This window comes from Ochotona princeps, chromosome 1, assembly GCF_030435755.1.
Source record: "Ochotona princeps isolate mOchPri1 chromosome 1, mOchPri1.hap1, whole genome shotgun sequence".
NCBI lineage: Eukaryota > Metazoa > Chordata > Mammalia > Lagomorpha > Ochotonidae > Ochotona > Ochotona princeps.
Window position 1 is genome coordinate 97,448,901 of NC_080832.1, and position 22,707 is coordinate 97,471,607.

Consider the following 22,707-nt stretch of genomic DNA (forward strand, 5'->3'; position numbering starts at 1 on the left):
TGGAGTCCTTGAATCCTGCTATTTCCTTGAACATCAGGAAATACCAGAAGTTCTTTAGGGATGATTGTCCCTGGCACCCACTTGAGAGAGTCCTCAGACAGCCACTGGGCTGGCCTGGCTGTTGAAAACAGATCTGTCACCTTGGAATTACCCACCATGTGCTAACTGTTATGCAGTTAAAGCATCTTTTAAAACTGCAAATAGAATCATGGTGATAGGTTGGGGATGCGGTTCTTTCTGGCGTCTAAAATCTTGCCTGATCTTAACTCCAAAGTTGCTTGCATCCTCCAAACTCTTTTTTCTGTTTTAACTTTTATTTCATTTTAAACAGAATATGGCCCAGAGTAGAGATGTGAGATGTGTGGGTGTTTTATTAATATCCTCATGCAACCAGTAATCTAAACGTCGTCATGTAATGCAGGCCAAACATGTTAGAAGAACATTGATGTGCCTGGAGTTATTCTGTTTGAGCAATTCTTTATTTATCTTGAGTTTTCAGCTTCTGCAAGGGAGGGTTTGTGAGTATGCTGTGCTGTCCAAATAAGGGGAAAAGCTGTTTGAGGGGGAGGAGTGAAGAGTGTAGTCAAGTAATGAGTGTCAGCAATATCTAACCAGGTCCCTTTTAGGGGGAGGATTGGGTCTGTAGATTAAGGCTTCCAGAGAAGGAAAGCACTTAGGTCATGCAAACGCATGTGTGTTTTTTTGTCTTGTTTTGTTTTTTTTTGTTTTTTTGTAATTAAGGCTATCTGTAGGACACATGGTAAGTCTCAAAACTAATCGAATTGCAAATAAAAAAGAAGTGAGGAAGGATCATGTGGAGGCCGCCTCTTACTCTTGGGTTCTTGATTAATTTCTCAAGCTGGATGTGTCTAGTATGACAGATTCAAGCTTCATATGCATTTTTAAAAATGAAGGGAGAGATCTTCTATCCACTGGTTTACGCCCAAATGGCCACAGCAGCCAAGTCTGGATCGGACCACAGCTGGAAGCCAATATTCCCTCCTGATTGCTTGGGTACCAGGGACCCATTGATTTCCCACATACATTAGCGTGGAGCTGGATCAGAAGCAGAGCAGCTGGGACATGGACCAGTGCTCCAATATGGAACACTAAGTGGAAGCTTAATCCCGTGAAGTACCCTTTTTGCATCTTTTTAAAAAGCTAGACTTCAAATATTTAAAAAACTCTTTGCATAAACTCTCCTCAATTTATCTTTATTTCCATAAAAACATTTAGGCTTTTAAACCAACAAATATAACGAAGTAAGTACTATTATTGCATCGCTGATTGCAAGTTTTTTTTTTTTTTTTTTTTTTTTTTAATATTCATTTATTCATTAATTACACCGCATTACATGACACAATTTCATAGGTACTGGGATTTCCCCCCCTTCACCCCAAACCCTTCCCCCATCATGAATTCCTTCACCTTGATGCATAACCACAGCTCAAGTTCCGTTGAGATTCCCTAATTAAAAGTTTACACCATACAGAGTCCAGCATCCCACTTGTCCAGTTCAAGTTCAACCGCCTCTTAGGGAGGCCCTCTCAGGTTTGTAGGCAGAGCCAGCAGAGCGTCACCTCGATCAATTAGAAGCAAGTTTTTATGTTGAATATACACCATGATTTTTAACCTGATATGAGCTGCCATCCAGTCTGTGAATAGTGAGTCTGTTCACCTGACCATCACAGATTTGCAAGGAATCTGTGTGTGTGTGTTCAGCGGTGCTTCACATCAAGGCAGTTTTTCAGGTGAGGTGTAGCTAAAAGCCACACAGAAAGGTACTGTCACAGCTCTGCCCCCTGTGTTCCAGCTGGGACATGGAGCCCTCCCAGCAGCCCTGGTCATCCAAAACGGAGGTTTTCCGAAAGCCAGAGTGAAAAGTGTCTTTGTTTCAGCCCTGTCTGCTTTTTATTGAGTAGGTTGGGAGCTGTAGACCCAAGACCATCATGTCCTGGCTAAGTACATGGTCATGAATGCAAGTGATCCGGGGACTCAGCTGGCCGAAGTCAGAAGTTCTGGATGCATGTAGGGGAAGAGAAGACTAAAAGAATCCTTTATGTGACCAAAAAAAAAGTCTCTTCTCCACCGATGGGGTGTAACTTTCCAGTGTTTTCCTGTCTGATGGAAATTTTCCTATCCACAGCCTCAGCAGATAGATGCAAAGTCCATTTGCGGAAAGTGAGTGGCTGAGCCAATTGGGCTTCCTGAAGGACTAGCTGGACTTTGGGAGAAGGCAGGGAGAACCTACTTTCAAAGGAGACATTTCTTTCAACGTTGAAGGCCCTCCCACTCTGCCTTGACCTCGGTGGCTGCTCTCCCTGCTTGGCCCCTTCCAAGGGTCGTACATGGACCTGTTGGCAAGGTGGGCGGGGGGTGCAAAACAAAAAAACACAGAATGAACCCAACTGAAGAATTTAGTGTGCAGAGAAAGTGATGAGACGGCTCTCATAACTGTTCTCTTTTATCTTTGGTGGCTGACCATCCTCTTGCAATAAAGAGAATTGGCATTGGCTTGGCATTCAGAGGCCTTGAGATGCCTAGTGCCTGTGGTTGGGGGGGCCAGTGGGTTAACATTCTTGCTCTGCCAGCCTAGCTGATACCTGACTCTTGTTTTCCAAGGCAGAGAAGCTGAATTGTATATTTTAAATTTTTGTTAAGAGCTCTCTGCAAGTTGTCAATGTGAGGCTTGGTTTGTGACATCAAACACTGAACAGGATCAAGAAATGAGTCTTTTGAAGATGGCCGTGAGGACTACTTTTAAGGATATTCATTGTAGACCACCACTCTTGGCCTTATCTTTCCCTTATCAGTCTATAGAATGGGGGCAATATCAGTACCTGCAGTGTAGTGTTGCTTGAGATTTACATGTGATCATTTCTGGAAAGCCAATAAAAACCATGTCAGGCCCTTTGTCAAATCTTCATCATCATCATCATTTTTGTTGTTGAAGGATGTGGAAACTGGAGTCCAGAGCTGCAACACCTTGCCTAGGGTCGCCCTGCTGGCCCACAGCAGACTTAGGATTGGCATGCATGCATGCTGTGCTGAGCTGGCAGCAGCTCAGCTGTTTTACCAGCATCAGCTTGATTGCAAGCAAGGGCTCAGGTTCATATGCCCCTAATAGAACATGGCATGTGGAACAGTTCTGGTTTTGTTATGGCTACACAAGCATGCGCAACAACCTTGCTTTTGTGTTTGATGCTTTGTCCTCATTAAAAAATTTAATGACTTTCTCTCTCTCTCTCCTCTTCCTTCCCTCCCTCCCTCCCTCCTCTGTGTGTGTTTGTGTGTGTGTCAGAGGGATGTGGTCCCTTCTGCCTGATTCGGTGTTCTCCCTTTGCATTAGTGTGTTGGCACATTGTCACTTTTAACCTTTCACCCGCGGAGCTTGGCATTTAAAATGCTATTAAGCTCAATCATGTTTCCTATAAACAGCCTTAGAAGGATGAGAAATAATGGGAATGACATTTTTAATAGGCTCCTATTTCTGGGTTCCCTGTATTACACACACTCAGCTGGTGCATACAGAGAAAAGCTGCTGAGTTGTTTTGTCCCTGAGTTTGGATGAGGGTGATGGAGTGAAGATTTGCCGAGCTAAAGGATGTTGGGAAGCATCAAGAAATGGCTCTCCCTGTTTGACTGGTGCTTCTGGGGTTTGTCCATTAGAGGATGTGATGCTTCCGGGGTAGATCTTGCATTCTTCCTTTTAATGACCAGTGAGGTAGAGAGCCACCTTGGCCAATGAGGACGACTTCCTGGAATGAATTTTTGTAGATGAACTTCATTCTTTGCTCTTTTTCTTTGCTTTCAATATATACAAATTTTTTTCCTTTTTCTTTAATTTTTTTTTGTTAAGGGGAGAGACCGTTTATATCGTGATTCACTCCCCAAGCGGCTGCAACAGCCAGGGCTGTGTGCCAGGCTGAAGCCAGGAACCAGGAGCTTCTTCAAGTGTCCACATGTCTGTTGCTTTCCCTAGCATGTCAACAGGGAACTGGATCAGAATTGTAACAGTGGAATTTGAACCAGTGCCCACATGGGATGCCGGTGTTACAGAACTGACTTTATCCTTTACATCACAACACCAGACCCATAATTAAATAAATAATTTTAAAATAGAAGAAAAAAGGCTGTGTTAATACAAATTAATTTGTATTTAATTTGTATTAATTTGTATTTAAGATTTTCTGAGTGTTTTCTCTGGTCTTGATTCTGTTAAACACTATGAATGGAAGAGAATGAAGGCGGGCTAGATTCCTATTTTCCTAGCACTTAATATTCCAGCAAAGGAAGAAATATAAGAATAAGCTACTTACAGCTACACAGTTAAGATGGATGAATTTTAGGGTGTGTAAATGAAAACACAGCAACCTGATGCTTCTGGAGCTAATACTCAGGTTTGCTCTAATACATTTGTCTTCTTTCATTTTTCTGGATTTTGTTTTTGCAAATTCACTGACTTCCTAAAATGTGTTTGTAACCCCAGAATCAGTCCTTGGCATCTGTGGTTAGTCACAGACATTTGCAGAGAGACAGAACCCTTAAAATGCCCCACAGGCCAATGGGAAGCCTTTTCTGTCCTGTTCAGCTCTTGCCACACTGTGAACTAGTGTCATTTTTGAACTCATGTTTTTTGTGTCCTTGTTGCTGGTTTCACTGTTTTAAATGACAGGAAGTGCTTTCTGGTGCTCCTAAATGTGAGGCTGTAATGTATGTCAAGGATAACATGGGTGTTATTTCAGCCTTGTTAGGGTGTTTTATAGAATAATATTGCCCTTAAATTCAGTGAGTTCCTGACATATATTATTATATAAGTGTCTTGAAACAGAAATACACATAATGGAAGGTCATGTTTTGATCTGTTGCAAATGAGACCAGAAGTTTGTTGGCCTCTGGCCTTGTGTTTCTGCTAGAGGCAGTGCTTTCATCTTGGCTGGTTTGGTGTTCATTGTGACTTGACAGAATGTGACTATTGTGATTTGTCTGAGAATTGACTGTGTACACAGCTTAGGGTAAAGGTAGATGTGGGCCCCCATCCCATAGGTCTGCCTTCTGTTATTTTTTAAAAGAAAGAATTCTCAGTCTTGACTGCACCTTGGAATGCTCTGGGAAGGTTGACCCATCAGGGCCCAGGGCATCAGTTCAGTGCCCTGGGAAGGTTGACCTATCAGGGCCTGGGCATCAGGATTTGCAGAGCCCCTCCTCGGACTCTTGGGCAGCTAGGGTTGAACGCGGCATGCTGAGGTACTCTGCACACTGAGCAATGACCTTACCTTGGAGATGGACTCTAGCTCTTTAGAGCCTTGTTATCCAGGGAGTGAGTTTCTGGACACCTGTGAGTGCTCACTAGTCGGGGAAACAGGGGTCATGCCAGGAGACTGTGGATGGACAGATGGCACCAGCCATCACCTCCTTCACTCCCACACAAACTCCAGAACCCAGGGAACAATCCCCAGCCATCTTGGGGAGAAAGGCTGACCTCTTTCTGTAGCCACGCACAGCAGGAGAGAGGCACCAGAAACCATGATGCTGGTGGGAAGGGAGAGTGTGTGCCTGACATGTAGTATTCTACCCCATGGGCTGAGGAGACCAGGGCCTCCCCTAAGGGACACTATGGAACTGTGCTGAAGCCTGCAGAGGGTTTGGTGTCTGTTTCCTTCCTGCCTGGCTTTCTCCTCAGATCTTCCTTCTTGAATAGCTCACTCTTAGGAGACAAGGTTTGTCTGTGAGGGCATCATGGGGGATCCTAGTGTGGAGGTTGAGGTGATGGAGGCAAGGCTGACCATTATGATGGAGGTTCAGTGACCATGGCTGGGTGTTGGTGGGGGGTAATGCTTAGGCAAAGCTGGGTCCAGGTGGTTTAGCCGCAGGTCAGGTCTAGAAGGGAAGACTGTTGGTGACAGAAGATAGTGCCAGGGAGGAGCAGAAGAGTGGCTCCTGATAGAGGAAACCAGAGCAGTGGAGTGAAGCAGATGTAACTTCTTAACATTTTTTTCTCCATCTTGTTCAATGAGTGGTTGTGGACTGTGGTAGTGGTCACGGGGTGGGGGTGGTGGGGTGGATAGTTTGTGAGATGGTCACAGCTTCTGGGAACTGTGAAGAGCGTGTGGAGGTGATAACACAGCAGGAGAGGCACATAGGCTCTCACATGAGAAGAGAGCAGGCCCCGGGGCAGCTAGGAGGGTTTGTGTGGGAGGTTACAAGGGAGGATGGCCGAGAGTCTCATCAGTAGAGCTTTGTGTGCGTACATGTATGTGTGGCTGTATGGGAGAAGTAGAATATGAAATGAGACTAAAATCCTAGAAGGAGCTAGCAAATAGATTTTGGCTGAAATCAAGCATGTGTATTCTGAAGAGAATGCAGATAATTGAATGCCAGGTAGGTAGGGAACCTAGAAAAATCCTTATTTCAGAAGTAGAGAGACATACGAAGGGCTCACATCCAGATTTCTCCCAAATAACTGAAATGTGTCTCAGGAATCCAATTTGGGTCTCTCCTGTAGGGATCTGAGCCACCACCACCTGCTGCCTGTCAGATGTGCATAGCAGGAAGCTAGAAGCAGAGCTGCTCCTTGAATCCAGGTAGTCTAATACAGACTAGGGGTGTCTTAACCCTGTATCAACTGCTAGTCTAAATACTTTCCCTGAAAAGGGACTTAGGGACCAAGTAATGAGGTGCTCAGTTGGGGAATGGGGCGGACCTGTATGTTTGGTCAGGGCTTTGTTTCCAGAGTTTGTTTGCTTTGGGCTTCCCCTACAAGCTGGACAGAACATGTGGGAGGTGATGGCACTAACCCCCACACAAACCCATGAGAAGACTCCTGGGCCGTGTTGCCTGTGCCTGGTAAATGACAATACAGGACAGTGGTTCTCAACTTTCTTAGAAAGTTGCTCCCTAAAGGAGAGGGCTGTCTGGAGGGTAGGCCAGGGATAGTCACCTATCACTTCTGGGTCAGGGGTGGGAGTGTCAGGAGCTGCAGTGTAGTACAGCAATTAAGCTGCAGCTTGCAGCACTGGAAATCCCATATTGGAGCTTTGGGTCAAGTCCTGGCTGCCTACCGTCTGATCCTTACTGATGCACTTGGAAAAGCAGCAGGGGAGAGCCCAGTGTGTAGGCCCTAGCACCTACATGGGAGGCCTGCGTGGTGTCCTGGCCTCCTGATTTTGGCCTGGCCCAGCCCCTGCCACTGTGACCATTTGGTAAGTGAACCAACTGATGGAACTACTGTCTCTGCCTCACCTTCTCTCTTTGTCAGTCTGCCTTTTGTTGCAGGGTGCGAGCGAGATCACACCAGACATGTCTAAGTTTTATTAAGGAGTCTTTATTAATCAAGCTTGAAGACAACAGAGCACAATGGCAAATTACTAGCCCATACAGCAGTCCACCTAGTCATAATCCAACCAATCATAATCCCAAAAGAAACAAATGGTCATCATCCTTAAGTCCATCTATTAAGCTGAAGACCTATGTCCCAGCTTCCCCAACAAAATATGTTATCCTAAGAGACATGCAACAAATAACCGGGACACACTCACAAAGAACCTGGACATGCTTACAAAGCTGCAGACATTCACCTTTCCCTGGCTTCTTTGCCCACATTCTACTACTTCTAGGCCTCACCCCTCCTGGAACTGCTGATAGCACACAAACCAGACAACATTATTATAACCATTGTCCCATCTAAGCAGCACACAGGGACCATGCTCAGGGGATTACCTGTCCTGGGTCAGCCAAGAGTTGAGGTGCCAGAATAACAGAAGCACCTGGCCAGAAAGAATGAGAGCCCCTGCTTCATGGGCCTTTTAAAGGGGCTTGCGAGGGGAGTGGTTACACACAACCCAATACCATCCCCTCTCAGTTGATAGGTGAGTCACAGGTGGGCAGGAGCGAATACCTAAGTATTGTGGGCTAAGGAGTTGATTAGTGCTCGTTAGGATGGACAGGAACAGGAACAGGACTGGTAGCTAAAAATACCTAAACTAATTGGACTTCCAGTATCCTGGCTCATTTAGGATGTGGGGGAAGTGGTTGAGGATGCAATTACTATTCCATTGCTGTAGGACCCACCTTCAGGACAGAGGTTGGGGGACCCAGCCAAATTTCATCTGTCCGCTTGTCAATGGGTGCTGGCTATCACAGGCTGCACCCCAAACACTTTCAAATAATAAAAATGGATAAGCAAATAATAAAATAAGTAAATAAAAAATAAGTGAATATTAAACAACAGCATCTGAGTGACAAAGGGGTCTGTAATGTGTTACTCACTGATTCTTACGGCACTTTGGTCATGACCAAGTATGTTTGCCTTCCACCCTCCCCACACTACCCATCCTTCAGACCTCTTTGTTTGGAAGGGAACCAGCAACTCTATTATTGAGTCCCCAGGGTTTCCTGGGAAAGACCTGCTCCTCTGTAGGCCTCATGTGTGGCCCAGGACAGCGGGGATGATGACTGTCAGCCCCAACTGTCACGAGCGTGACAGGAGCCCAGAGATGAGGTTCTGCAAATACCCCCATTTTTATGGACAGAAACTGAGGCTCAGGGTGTAAGGTTTGGCCAGCAAACAGCAGAGCCAGCATTTGACTCAGATATTCCATCCTTGAGTCCAGACATCAAATTCCCACATTTTGTCATCTCTGCCTTGCTGGCTGAACTGTCACGATACTGACCTGACCGTTAATAGCTTGCTTGCTTTTCTTCTCTTTCTTCTCTTTTCTTTCTTTCTTTCTTTCTTTCTTTCTTTCTTTCTTTCTTTCTTTCTTTCTTTCTTTCTTTCTTTCTTTCTTTCTTTCTTTCTTTCTTTCTTTCTCTTCTTTCTTTCTTTCTCTTCCTTTCTTCCCTTCTTTCCTTTCTTTCCTTTCTTTTCTTCTTCCACACCACAGCTGATCCCTTAAAGGCATCTCTTGAAATCGGTAAACCAGCAGTGTAGGTATTATCTGTCCTGAAAATAGGCAGCTGAATTTCTGTGTTTCTGAAGCTCAGGGTAAGCTTTTTAAGGCTGCTTTCCAATGTGCAGGCAACCAGAAACAGGGAAAGCTCAGCCTGGACTTGAGATTTTCAAAGGCCATGACTTTACTGCTTCTGTCTTCCAAGATTTTGGGTGCGCAGAACAAACTTAACAGATACTTGACTGAGTAAATGAATGAATGAATTAATGAGTGGCAGATAAATTAGTGCCCTCTGCTTGTGAGCCGCCAGCCTGCCAAGCCTAGCTTGTTTCCTTCCTTCTATAGCAAGTCCCAGTCTCCATAGCATCTGGTGCTCAGGGTTGTTTTGATTTTAGCATAGGTATTGGGAAGGACGTCATTCAAGAAAAATGGAACAAAAGCCTGTGCTAACTGCACAAAGGAAAGCTATTTGTACCAGAGGTCCGTGGGTCTGAGATAGAAAAGGGCTGGGCCCTGGGAGCTGGTTACAGGCTCCACATCTTTCTTTTGGTATGACTAAGAAGTTCAATTAGACCTTTTTTTCTCTCTGTTTTACAGGTCACAGCCAAAACTGCCTTCCTATTTATTTTACCTCAGTACAACGTCAGTGTGCCTACAGCAGGTAAGGAAAGCCCTGATCCCCATCTCTCCCTGGCCCTGGCAAGCCCGGGGGACTTGGGGACAACTTCCTTTGCCCCTGTACATACTTGCCCTTTGTAAATCGTTAATCTTTGTGACCAACATCCTTTTACCATTGAGATAACTGTGGTGCAGGCCTAACAACTGGGAGCATCCCTCTTTCTGCCACAACCATCAGAAGATAGGTGTAGTGCCCTGGGGTGCCATGTGCGGCTGGGACTCCTTTCCCTAAAGCACCCAGTGTTGACTTGTGCTGGAGACAGGGCAGGAGACATGAGGCCAGTGGGTCCAGGCTCAAGCGGACAGCCTCCTGTTTAAACTTCTCTATGTAGAGAGGAGGCAGGATGTTGCAGTTCCTTAGTGTGTGAAAACACAGCTGGGGGACAGAGTGCTGCACTGTGACCGGGCTGGGGTCAGGAGTAAACCGCAGGCTCACACATGTTTTGTAGGACTGTCAGGAGGCCGCAGACCAGAGCTGCTACATCCTCAGCTGGCCTGCAGTTACTGAGGTTTCCTGCGGATAACAGGAAGTCTAGCTCACGTCGTCGGACATTGCTCAGACTTCACAAGCACTCCTCAGCCCAGTGGGGAAGGAGCTGTAGGGCGAGGCAGGTCACAGCTGGGCTGCACTGGGGAGAGCACCCTCTAAAGAGGTGGCTGCTGGTCTGTAGTCCCCGTGTGGCTAAGGCCTTCGATTTCCTACCTCTCCCTAAGAGAACCACAAGAAAGCTTTCATTAGATAGAAATAGCCTAATCTTTATGTGTTGGAAACCAACTTGGAAATTTTACAAATGAGATGTAGGCAAACATTCTGTGGCTCAAATAACACATCTGTAGGTCAAGTCTAGCCCTGGGGGCTGTGGGTCTGAGGCCTTGGTCTTCTCAGGCCCCACCACCAGATCCAGGAGTCACTGCTGCTCAGTGGTAAAGCACTGGGAATCCTCTTGAACAAATGAAAGATTGTTTGCTGCATCTGGTTGTGTCTACATTCTCTAGTGGAGCAGTGAATTTCCTTGACTTGAAGTTGAGATTCCTTACTTTGCCTGACTTGCCAGTTATTTGCTGTGAAGACTTTGGCAGAAGGTTCTTGAACCTGTAACCTATGGAGGCCAAAGCTAACCTTTCACTGTGAATCCTATCATGTCTTCATTGGTTCAATTAATTAAGCCTTCTAGGCAAACATGAGGGGACCTTTGAAAGCTTGTGGATAAAAAAATTAAAAACCAAGTTTCCTGCAGTGTAAACACATTTTTGAAATCTGCGCATACATGGCATATTTGAAGAAAGCTCATGGAAAATGAATGTTATGAAAACACTATGTATGGATTCAAAAATTGCTTTTCATCAAAATAAACATCTTTTTATTGCATAATTCAATATTCCATGAACTTTTTGAAGCACATTTGTAAATGTCTGCCTTCTTGTGGACCAGGCCTTGGGTATAAAGTAGTTAATAAAACTTGTTTTGTGTACAACTTCATAAATATTTTCATGCATTAAGGATGCATAATAAGCAGGTAAACTATCAATAATAGCTGTGGTAAGGTGGTGAGGAAATCTATAAGATTATATGACAAGGGGCCTGGCGCTGTGGCCTAGCAACTAAAGTCCTCGCCTTGAACGCGCCGGGATACCTTTTGGGCACTGGTTTTAATCCCGGCAGCTCCACTTCCCATCCAGCTTCCTGCTTGTGGCCTGGGAAAGCAGTCGAGGCCGGCCCAAAGCTTTGGGATCCTGCACCTGCGTGGGAGACTCAGAGGAGGTTCCAAGTTCCCAGCTTCGGATCGGTGCAGCACTGGCCGTTGCGCTCACTTGGGGAGTGAATCACCGGACGGATCTTCCTCTCTGTCTCTCCTCTCTGTGTATCTGACTTTGTAATAAAAATAAATAAATCTTTTTTTTAAAAAAAGATTGTATGACAAGGAGGAATAAGGGTGATAAAGAGAAGGTGTTTCAGAGATGCTGACTTTGTTGAGGGGTCACAGAGGGGTCTGGGCAGAAGAAAGGACATTCTGTACCTGGGAATCAGCATTTGCAAAGGCCCCCAGGTGAGGAACAAAAACACCTGATGCCTATGTGATGGCATCAGCCAAGTGTGGAATTTTCCAAGGTGAGTGTTCGGCCCCAGACGCCAGGGAGGTCTGGGTCAGGGTGAATTAGGAAAAAAAAAATCCATGCTTAATTGAACAGGTTTTAGTTTCTTGAGAAAAGGAGGATAAAGTAGTGTTGAAAAGCCTATCTTTTGTTTAAATCTTGCCATATTGGAGCTGTTGGAAATGTGACAAGTAAATAAATAATTAAGAGAGAAGTGAAATCAGAATAGCCTGCTTAATTTTGTTCTGAGCTCCTAATCACCACCAACCCAATATGGTAATGTTTGGTTTGTAAGAACTAGAAGAAAGCAAACTTCTCATGGGGGATGAAGGAAAAAAAAAAAAAAACAGTTTACAATAACAGATCTGTCAAGGTTGTAATTTTTTTTAAAGTTTCCCCCAAAGTGTCTTCAGACCCAAACGTGAGGGAAATTCGTTTTTTTTTTTTTTTTTTTCTATCCGCAGGGTCAACTCTGATTTCTAAGCTTTCATTTTTACATAGTGTGTAACTTACTCAAGTCAGTGTGTAACATTGCATTTGAGTAAAGCAACAGCTGTTTTCATACAGAGGGCTCAATATTTCCAAATCCCTGTGTCTTCCTCAGCAGAGGCTTTCGAAAGCAAGGGTGTTGCTAAAGCTGTTTTTTTTGGTTACTTTGCTTTGCTGTAACTCCCTCTTCTCTGCTTCCTTCCTCCCAGTTTCTTTTTCTTTTTTTTTTTTTAAATTATTTTTTAATGATCTTACTTAGTTGATTAGGGTACAAAGGGTCAAGAGCTACAGGGTGGAAGTGGGTAATACCATTGTTTCCACACTAATATTATCATTTTTCCCTGTATCTGGGGTTAGGGGAGTAACAAAGGGAAAAGCACCACCCAACCTCCCACCCTTCCCAGATCCCCAGCAGGAGGCGCGCTCTGAGGGTCCGATAATTCATCAGTTCTGGATTGCTGCCAATCTCGCCATTCCAATAGCAATGAAACCTATTCAGAGTCCACTGGCTGACAGTCTCTTCATGGTTGGGGTTCTAAGATCAGCAGTTCAGTTGGAGGGATTTCCAAAGAAACTTCATCTGAGATGATCCCAGACCTGATTCTTGTGTGGGTTTGCTAGTACAGACTCCAACACCGTCCATCACACCAATTAGCTTATGCACATGCTGGTTGTTGCTATTGCTGGGTCCGTTCTGTTTCCAGCCTGTCTTCCTCACCCAACAGGGGTTGTAGTCCAGCTCGATCCTACCCACTTCATACTTGGTCCTCACGCAAACCAGTGGAAGCTGCAGCTCCCCATAACCTCCACCAGTTCTTCCCCCTATTCTGGTTCCCATGCTTGCCAGTATGTACCACAGGCTTGTCCAGTCTGTCCCACATCCCATTTAGCTCTCGCACATGTCAATGGGCATTAAAGCCTAGTTCAACCCAACCAACCTACTATCCAGCCCATACACCTGCTGGCAGGTGCTTTTCTGTCTAGCCAACCCTGCCCCTGTCCTGGTGTTCGTGCTGTCCAGTGAGAGTGTAACCCCGAGGGAGATGCCCACTATTTCCCTCCTAGGCCATACCCACTCCAGGTAGTTATGATATTTGACTTGACAGATTTAGCCTCCAGTGCCAGCCTCTGCCAGCTAATGCTGCGGCTAAGTCCAACCAACCCTCACCCACTCTAATTTTTGCTCGCATCAGTCGGAACAGTCAGCTCAACCTAGCTTTTCCCTTATCTAGCTCACATGAGGCCCACAGGTGTTATAGCCCTGCCTAGTCTGATCTGCCCCCATCCCAACTCACACTTTCCAATGGAAGTAGTTGTCCAGCAGGGGTTCCTCCCAGTTTCTATTAAGAGGTTTCTAGGGCTTTTGTAAGGAAGGTACCACAGAATGGCCTACAGAGTAGATACCAGCAGTGCTACGGTTTGCAGGCTAGACATCCCAGGCAGAAGTGCCGGCTGACCATGCCCCCTGCGAAGGCGTTGGGACAGAATCTGTTCCAAGTTTGGTTCAAGGCAGGATAGCACCAATCTGTCCACAGCTTTCTGTGTATTTGTCAGAGTCTGTGTCCCCATTTCCCCCGTTAAATGGCCACAGTCATTGGATTAGAGCCCTTTCCACTTAATCATGACCTCATCTTTCTTTATTTATTATTATCATTTTATGATACAGTTCCATAGGCTACTGGGATGCCCCTTATTTCCTCCCCAGTTCCCCCCCACACTTAGTTCCTCTATATCATTACTAAAGTATAGTTCTTCATACTCAGTCATATGTCCATCATTGTGGGCATGGACAATGGCAGAGAGTCCAGAATCCTATTGTCAAGATATAGTAAACAGTTTCATTGCAAGTCCATCTTTGTCTAGAAGTAGAGATGCATACTACATTGTATCCTCACATCTGGATATTAGGCTCCATTTCACAGTTACTGTACATCCCCTTAAATGAAAAGTCACAAAAAAAACAATAGGAAGAAAAATAGAAATTTACAATGCCATGAAGTTAAATAATGTGTTACTAGATATGACAGTCTCCGTTACACAGCTACTATACATCCCTAAAATGAAGAGCCACAAAACAAAATCAACGTCAGGAAGAAAAAAGAAATTAACAACACCATGAAGTAAAATAACATGCTACTGAATGACTAATGTGTCGCTGAAGAAATGAAAAAGAAAATCAAGAATCTTCTTGCATAAAATGATGTTACTGTATGATCTATGAGGCACTGAATAATCAGAAAAAATTGTTGAAACTAACAAAAACAAAAACATCAAAATCCATGAGATATAGTTTCTGCTGATTTTTGTTGGTGATATCTGCTTCTTCTAGACAATAAATAGATGGGTTTTGTTTTTTAATCCAGTCTACTAATCTATGACATTTGATTGAGCTTAAGCCATTTATATTCAGGGTTAATATGTATGGGTCGTACTTTGGTCCTGTCGTTGTAGGAATGGGTTGTTCATTGATTTAGTCTTCTGTTGTCATTTTACTGGGATGTTCTTCCCATTTGCCTTTGGGTTTTGTTGGGTGCTATTCCTCTTCTCTGCCAAGAGAACATCTTGAAGTATCATTTGTAGGGCAGGTTTGGAAGAGGCAAATTCTTTTGGCTTTTCTTGACTGTGGAAGAGTTTTATTTCATTTTCAAAGACAAAAGAAAGCTTTGCTGCATATGTTATCCTGGGCCGACAATTTTTTCTTTTAGAATCTGGATTATGTCACTCCATTCTCTTCTTGCCTGTAGAGTTTCTTGTGAGAGATCTCCTGTGAGCTTAATTGGCATTCTTTATATGTCAATTGATTTTTTTGACGTGCACATTTAAGGATCTTTTCGTTATGTCCGATTGATGAGAGCTTGATTATCATATTATCAAGATCGCTTGTGATCAAGCCTGTTGGGAGTTCTGTGCCCCTCCTGGATTTTGTTTCTCAATTCTTTCTCTAGATTAGGGAAATTTTACCTTATTATCTCATTAAATATATTTGTAAAACCAGTTTCTCTTTCTGCACCTTCTGGAACTCACATAACACTTATATTAGGCCTCTTAATAGTGTCTTTCAATTCTTGAATGCTTTTTTCAGCTTGATCCAGCTCTGCTTCTAGCTTTTTGTTTGCTTCTCCCTGGTGACAGGAAATATCTTCCCATTCTGAGATTCTTTCTTCTACTTCATTCTATTTTGGAGACTCTCCACTGTACGTTTAATTTGTTGTACTGTGTTCTTAATTTCTGATGTGTCAGCTTTGATTTGCTTCATCTTAATTAGCAAAGACCCTCTTTCCACATCAGGTCACACTTGCAGGAACTGGACTTCAACCTTTGAATTTGGAGGGGAGGAGAGAAGCACAGGCCCAACTCAACCTGTAACACATTTCTGATTTCGTTGCATTTTTTATTGGGTTAAGGAAATCCGGCTGCATTCAGAGGAGTGGTGAGTTAGCTGAGGGCCTCTGGGAAGCCTCTGCCGTGCTGGCGTCCTTGTGCTTTCCTTTAGGGTCAGCGATGATGAAGCCAGAGATGGTCCTTTTTCTTTTTAACCAAATCCCTGCCCTCTTTCCTACCTGTCACGCTCTTGGGATTGACAGATGCAACAAATAAAAATCCAAGACTGATAGTTGCATTTGAACTTCAGACAAATAATGAATGCATATTTTGAAGTGTAAGTATATTTCAGACTCTGCATGAGACATAATTATAATAGAAAATTATTCTCTGTTATCTGAAATACAAATGTAACTAGCCATCCTGTATGCATTTTATCAGGCAACCACATTCTGTGCCCATCTTCTGCAAGGCATAAAATGTCAGGCTTTTGGTGTCGAGTTTAGACATTCTGAGTCTTCTTTCTAATTAAAATAACCACAAAGCAGCTGGTAATCTGGTCGGATATACATAGGCTGTAAAAGGTCAGAAAATAAGCACTTTGATTCATCCTACAAGTGAACTCCAGACCTACAGGTTTCTCTTTTTGACTAGAACAGCAGAGCCCACAGGACTGAGCGTTTATTGATCTCTAAGATTGTTCTAGGTGGTGCCACCGATTTGGTGAATTGCCCTGGGCACGCCATCTAATGTCTGAATCTTTGTCTCCCATCTGTGAAGTGGAGAGTGATAGTTCCTGCCTTACTCTAGTGGTTCCCAAAGACCAGAAGCCCAGGAAGTCCTCTTCATGCTTGCTCCTTAGGTTTTTTCCATCCCCTGGCACCACTGGAATCTTCTGTGTTTTTTTTTTTTTTTTTAAAGTTCATGCTGAGCTTGTGGATGTCTTTTTTTTTTTTTTTAAAGATTTATTCATTTTTTATTACAGCCAGATATACACAGAAGAGGAGAGACAGAGACGAAGATCTTCTGTCCGATGATTCATTCCCCAAGTGAGCCGCAACGGGCCGATGCGCGCCGATCTGAAGCCGGGAACCTGGAACCTCCTCCGGGTCTCCCACGCGGGTGCAGTGTCCCAATGCATTGGGCCGTCCTCAACTGCTTTCCCAGGCCACAAGCAGGGAGCTGGATGGGAAGTGGAGCTGCCGGGATTAGAACCGGCGCCCATATGGGATCCCGGGGCTTTCAAGGCGAGGACTTTAGCTGCTAGGCCACGCCGCTGGGGCCACCACTGGAATCTTCTTGGGAATGTAGACTCCCAGTGCCGGTTGCAGACCTACTGTATGAGATTACATTTAAGATTGATTCATGCATTTGAAACACAGAATTACAGAGAAAGAGTCCTTCCATCCAATGGTTCACTCCAAGCATGGCCTCAGCATTCTGGGGGCCAGTGCAAACAGAAGCCCCCAGCCTGGAACTCTGTCCAAGTTTCTCACATGGGTGATAGCCCCAAGTACTTCTGCTGCTTTCGCAGGCACACTAACAGGGAGCTTGATTGGAAGTGGAGCAGCTGGAACTCAGAACTGGCCCTCCCATGTGGGATAGCAGTGGCAGAAGCTATGGTTTAACCCATGGCACAACACTGGACCCCTAGAATCTACTTTTTAAATTTTTCACAAGATGTACAGGTGATTCCTGGGTCCATTATAGTGTAAGGCAAGACTGGAAGCTGTGTGGGTGAAAAACCTCAGATAGCCTTTTGAATAGTCCCGCACTTCCAACCTCAAAGTAAAGTGGGAAGACTTACCCAACCTAGTGTTCATTTGCCTGTATCCATCTCTGGGCTTTTAAAAAATACTTATTTATTTGAAATTGTCATAGAGAGAATTGGAGAGACCGAGATCTTACATCCACTGGTTCACTCCCCAAATGGCTACAATAGCTGGGGCTGGGCCAAATTGGAGTGAGGAAGCTGAAACTACAACTGTGTTTCCCTAGTGAGTGACAGGGGACAAATGATCCGGTCATCGTTTGCTGCTTTCCCAGCCACACTAGAAAGAAGCTAGATCAGCAGTGAAGTAGCTGAAACTTGTCAAACTGGTGCTCGTATGGGATGCCATAGCAAGCAGCTGAACTCACAGTGCCACAATGCCAACCCCACTATCCTCTTTTTTTAGTTTCTTTGTAAAAACATTGTCATAATCATTCAAAAATATCTGTGTTTTTCTGTAATTTTTAAATTGATCTGTGGAGGAGCGAGGTGAATACGAGAGTAGAAGAATCATTTGGTGTATTTGCATACCAGTAGAGCTTATAGCTCTGTCAGAAGTGGAAACAGTTGATGTGGATGGGAGTTGTGGGAGCTTTGACACTCCCCAGCCATTCTGTGTCTGTATGCCAAGAATAAAAAAGCTGTGCTTGAGGGCCCTCTCAGAAGGGTTTGTTCTGCAATGGTCCAAGGTGATAGGACTCGATCCCTGGTTCTGTTGCTCTGCATCGATTTCATCACTGCTATCTTTCCTGCTGCGTTTCACAGCTAGAGACAAGAATGCCAGGAGACTCCCACACCTTGGCCACTGTTCTCTCGATCCCTTCTAAGATGAGACATACTACCCCTAAAAGCCACAACAGACAGTTGAGTTAAAACCTCTGGCAGCCAAGACTCAAAGTGGCTCTTGTTTCCTTTGTCCCTCAAAAGGAGTGGGGACTGCCTCCTGTCTGTTTCATTTTCTTGCACTTGAAACATTGGTGTCGCATATCAAACTGAGCCCCTCTTTGTAAGATGAGCTCATGGGGGGCAGGAAGGGGAAGTGACAGGTGGGCGATGGTTTCTGAGCTTGGAAAACCCTGCTCAGTTACAGGTGCCCACACTAGACCTGTGGCTGCAGGAAACTTGATATGCATCAAGCCTGGCGGATTCTTTCACAATCAAGAGAACCCAGGCTCAGAGAGTTGATTCCTAAAATGATGCATCTATATAAAAGCAAAGAAAGAATTCACACCTTGTGTAGCACCAGGGCCCAATAAAGTTTTGGAAAGCTTAAGTTTGTCACATAGAGTAATGGGCATAGAGGGAATCCAACTAGGGAGAGAAGAACCTGGCTAAATAGCCACCAAGATCCTTAGAGGCAATAAGATCCTATCTATAGAAATAAAGAGAAACAGAGCCTCCAGTATTCCTGGCCACACTGGTCAGCCATCTGGGTAAGAATGGAGATCCTGTGATTGGAGGCTTCCTGCCTGGTCTTGATGTTTTTATTTCAGTGGCTACAACTTATTACATGTATGAAGTACAATAGTTGTGTAGCAAGTTGGACAAAGCCTCAGTTTAGGTAGATGGGTGCCAAAGCTTAGTCGGTTACTGACATAGTATGTGAAAGTGTCCTTGTCTAGCCTCTGCTTACTTTTTCTCCAATTCCCACTTAATGGCCAGCAGAATTTATTCCATTCAGTATGCAGATTCCAGAAGCCTAAACAGGTAGAACAACTGTATTGCTATGGCTAATTGTTGATCAACCTGACGCCCGAGACCACAGGCAACAGCAGCGTGTTTGAACTGTTGCTTTGCACTTCTTCTCAGTGTCTTGAGCTGGTGAACATCTTTCCTGCGGTGTTCCCTCTGGCCCGGAGTCCATTCACAGGAATATTTCTTGGAAGGGAAAGAGTTAGAACTCTTGTCTACTTGTTTATTCCCCAAATGCCTGCAATACCTGGGTTGGCTGAGTTGGGCTGAGGCGGGAACTCAGTCTAGGTCTGCCACTTGGATTGAAAGGACTCAGCTCTTTCACCCGTCACCACTGCTTCCCAGGGCCTGCATTAGGAGCCAGAAACAGGCATCGAACCCAGACATTCCAAGGTATGATGCAGTCATCGTAACCCCTAAGCCATAGGCCTACCTTTATATTACTTGATTTTCGTCTCCCCATTTCTCCTGACCAAATCTCCTAAATAGTGAGGATATTTTTTCTAATCAGTTATTCCGACCAAAGTAATTTCTGTCCTTAATTTAACTATAGGTTTGTTTAAATTGCTACCTTTTATCTAAGGTTTTCTAAAAGTCCTAATTTTATATTCTCTTTGTGGAGGGGAGAGAGAGAAATGACTGTCAATGAATTGTTTCTTTAAAAAAAAAATGTTGTCCATTCCTTCTCTCAGCTGGAAGCATTCTCCATATGTGGAGACCTATGAATACATGTATCAAGCCCAGGGCATGTGGTATATGGAAGACAATGATGTTAAACCATGGTGGGGTCTAGTGTGTACCTGACACCTTAGAAGTCTGCTTGTGTTTCTTTCTTGGAGGTCATAGGGAGGGGTACTGCTTTGTTAAAAGGAAAGGTACATTAGGAAAAGGACTCCAAAGCTGGGGGCGCTTCTTTAGTCTTGCTTTCAGCTTTGTAACATCTTTTTTCTTGTCATAGAGCCATTCTGTCTTTATCTTTCTATCTTACTGTAAAACTGGAGAAAATGTATTCTGAAACATGTGATATGGAGTTGAAGTGGTGACTTGGAGAGCCATCGGCAAGGTGTTTAATTTCCAGGGCTGGCTGGCTGCCTGTGTGTGTGTGTGTGTGTTAGTTTCCTAGGCTGCCATAACAAAGGACTGTGTATTTGGTCAGTTCAACAGCAGGAATTTACTGTCTCTTGGATCTGGAGCCTGGCATCTCAAAGTTGAGGGTGTCACCAGTATTGGTTCCTTCTGGCAGGTGAGGAAAGGATCTCCTCCAGGTCTGTCCCTCTGAGGCTTGCAGATGTGTTCTCCTGTCACCCTTCTCTGTGAGACTGTTCAAGTTTCTCCCTTTTGGTAAGAACACCTGTTGTTTTGAAGCAGGTACCACCCCATTGACCCCTTTTTAGCTTACTATCTCTGCAAAGACCCTCTGTCTAAATAAGATCACACTCTAAGGGCTTGAGGGTTAGGAATCCAGCATATTTGGTTGGGGGTAATGAGAGCACACAGTTTGGCCCATGATAGTGAACTCATGTGTTTGTTGCTAAGACCCAAGATGATGCTTACAGCTAAAATGCCAGGTTGCAAGGCTGGAGGGGGAATGGCCTGGCAGCCTGGGAAGATGGGTCACAACTGTTGATCAGAGGGCTGCCTTTTGAAGTTCTATACCCATGCCTGAGCTGAACCCCCCATGTACCCTGCCTCCTCTGGGAGGAGTCAGGCCGTCCCAGTTTGAAACATGCACCAGGAGTGGTTTGAAGGGGAGTCCCAGAAGCAGAAGGACCCCGTGGGGAGATGGTGGGCTTTGTTCCTGGCGTCGGCGACATGGTTGAATCTGGCCTCACCCCTACCTAACTGCCTAAGCTGCAGCTGCTGTGTCAGTAAACAGGGCTAATACTCAGGATTACTGCGGGTAGCAAGTGATGTTACTTAGGAGACATGCTCAGTACTGTGCACGGCACAGAGCAAGTGTTGGCTAAGTGGCTCAGGGCTGTCATTGCTGTTACTCACCCTGGAAGGGTCCTCTAGTGAGGAGGTGTTTTCGATGTCAGGCTGTGACTATTGCGTTGTGCTACCTTCTGATTCTTTCCTGTTGGAAACATTAGATTCTTCTTTTTGCACAGCACTGTGCAGTTTAGATGTCCATCATCTGCTTGTCTTTAAAGTTTGGTGAGAAAAGGCACATGATTTTATCCCCATTGTCCTGAAAGGGTAACTGAGGCAGAGGCCATGGAAACACAGCAGCCAAGTAGCAAGTTCCAGAAATGTGCTTGCAGACTGTACATGCCTGGTCTTGATCACGATTAAAAAAAAGAAAAAAAAGGAGCAATAAGGTTTACTTGTATAAAGCAGAAAGAACTTTAAGACCTACCAATTGAAAAGTATTTCTGAGGAGAAAATAGAATTGCATGGGTCCGCTGTGAGTCTGTAACATAGTTCTTGCTCCCACCTGTCCTCTTGTTCACCTCCCAGGACCATGACTGTCATTTCCTGTGTGCTCTGACAGAATTTCTCTTCTGGCCTTCCAGGGATGCATAGTATAGCCAATACAAGGATTCATTGGTCTTTTTCCTTCTTCCTTACATGAAAGATGGAGTACTGTATGTTCTACGGTGTATATTGCTTTTCTTTTTTTCACTGAAGACTGTATCATCACTATCATTTCATGTCAGTATGCAAAGAACATTGTCTTGATCTTTTGTAAAAAGGTGTTGAGATGGAAGACAGAGTAGAGAGGATGGATGATAGCTGCACCTAGGTACATACCGATGTAACTGTGACCTAATGAAGGTCGCATTCATCCAGTGTCTCTGCCAGTCACTGTCCCCTTTCGTAGTAGCCACCAAGTCCAGTCATTAATGTCCCCGCTTCTTGGTTTCCTTTCTCTCTGATTTTTTAAAAAAGAGTTCTGACATTAACATTAGTTCTTTATTAATTTTAGTTGGGCATGCTCACTTGGATGTGTTGTTAAACATGGATTCCTGGGCCCTTTACTCCTAGTTCTTGTTCTGGTAGACCTGGGCATGCACATTCTTAAGCTCACAGATGATGCTGCTGGTGGACCATAGCCACGGTTTGAGTAGCCCTGCTGTATTACAGGTTGAGTCTCCCTTAGACACAGTGCTTGGGATGTGTTTCAGGTTCATTCAAACTTTGGAAGATTTGCCCACATGTGACGGCATTTCTTAGGAATGAGGTCCAAGTCTAAATTTAAAATCCATTCATGTTTTATATACACCTTCTATACATAGCCTGGAGGTAATTCTACACAGTATTTTTAATGCACCTGTGTTTTGATTGCAACAAATCACATGATGTCAGGTGTGGAATTTTCCACTTGTAGCATCATGTCAGCACTCAAAAAGCTTTGGTTTTGGACTTGGGATTTTTTGGGTTAGGGATGCCTATCCTGTATATCTGCCATTTATTTATTGTTCCTTATAGATGAAAACAAATAGAGTTATTTCTATTGGCTTCATTTACTAATAAATGGCACCTAACCTTACATATGTGTCATTTTGATTGTGCTGACAAGAGGAGAAATTTCCGTAAATGCAATCACTACATCAAAGGGTTGATGCATTTATAGTGTCAACAGAAATGTCCAACTGACCTACCAAAGTGCTGGTGGCATTCAGCATTCCCATGAGAGTGTGTTTCCTCACAGCGCCAGGAGAAGGGATTGTTAAACTCTGATTTGTGCCAATCAGATAGGTAGGAAATGGTATCTTAGAGTGCTTTAAATTTGCATGCTCATCTGCGTAAGGCTGAGCATTTCATTAA

General features: G+C 44.4%; 1 protein-coding gene across 2 annotated transcripts in view; it reads left to right on the top strand.

The window, feature by feature from the left end:
- The window catches only part of TRAM2 (translocation associated membrane protein 2), an 82,638-nt gene that overhangs the window by 31,690 nt on the left and 28,241 nt on the right, over positions 1-22,707 (top strand). For both annotated transcript variants that reach the window (XM_058662224.1, XM_004590439.4), the window contains exon 2: positions 9,489-9,552. In XM_058662224.1, the coding sequence (XP_058518207.1) occupies positions 9,489-9,552 (64 nt within the window). The remainder of the gene's footprint in view (positions 1-9,488; positions 9,553-22,707) is intronic.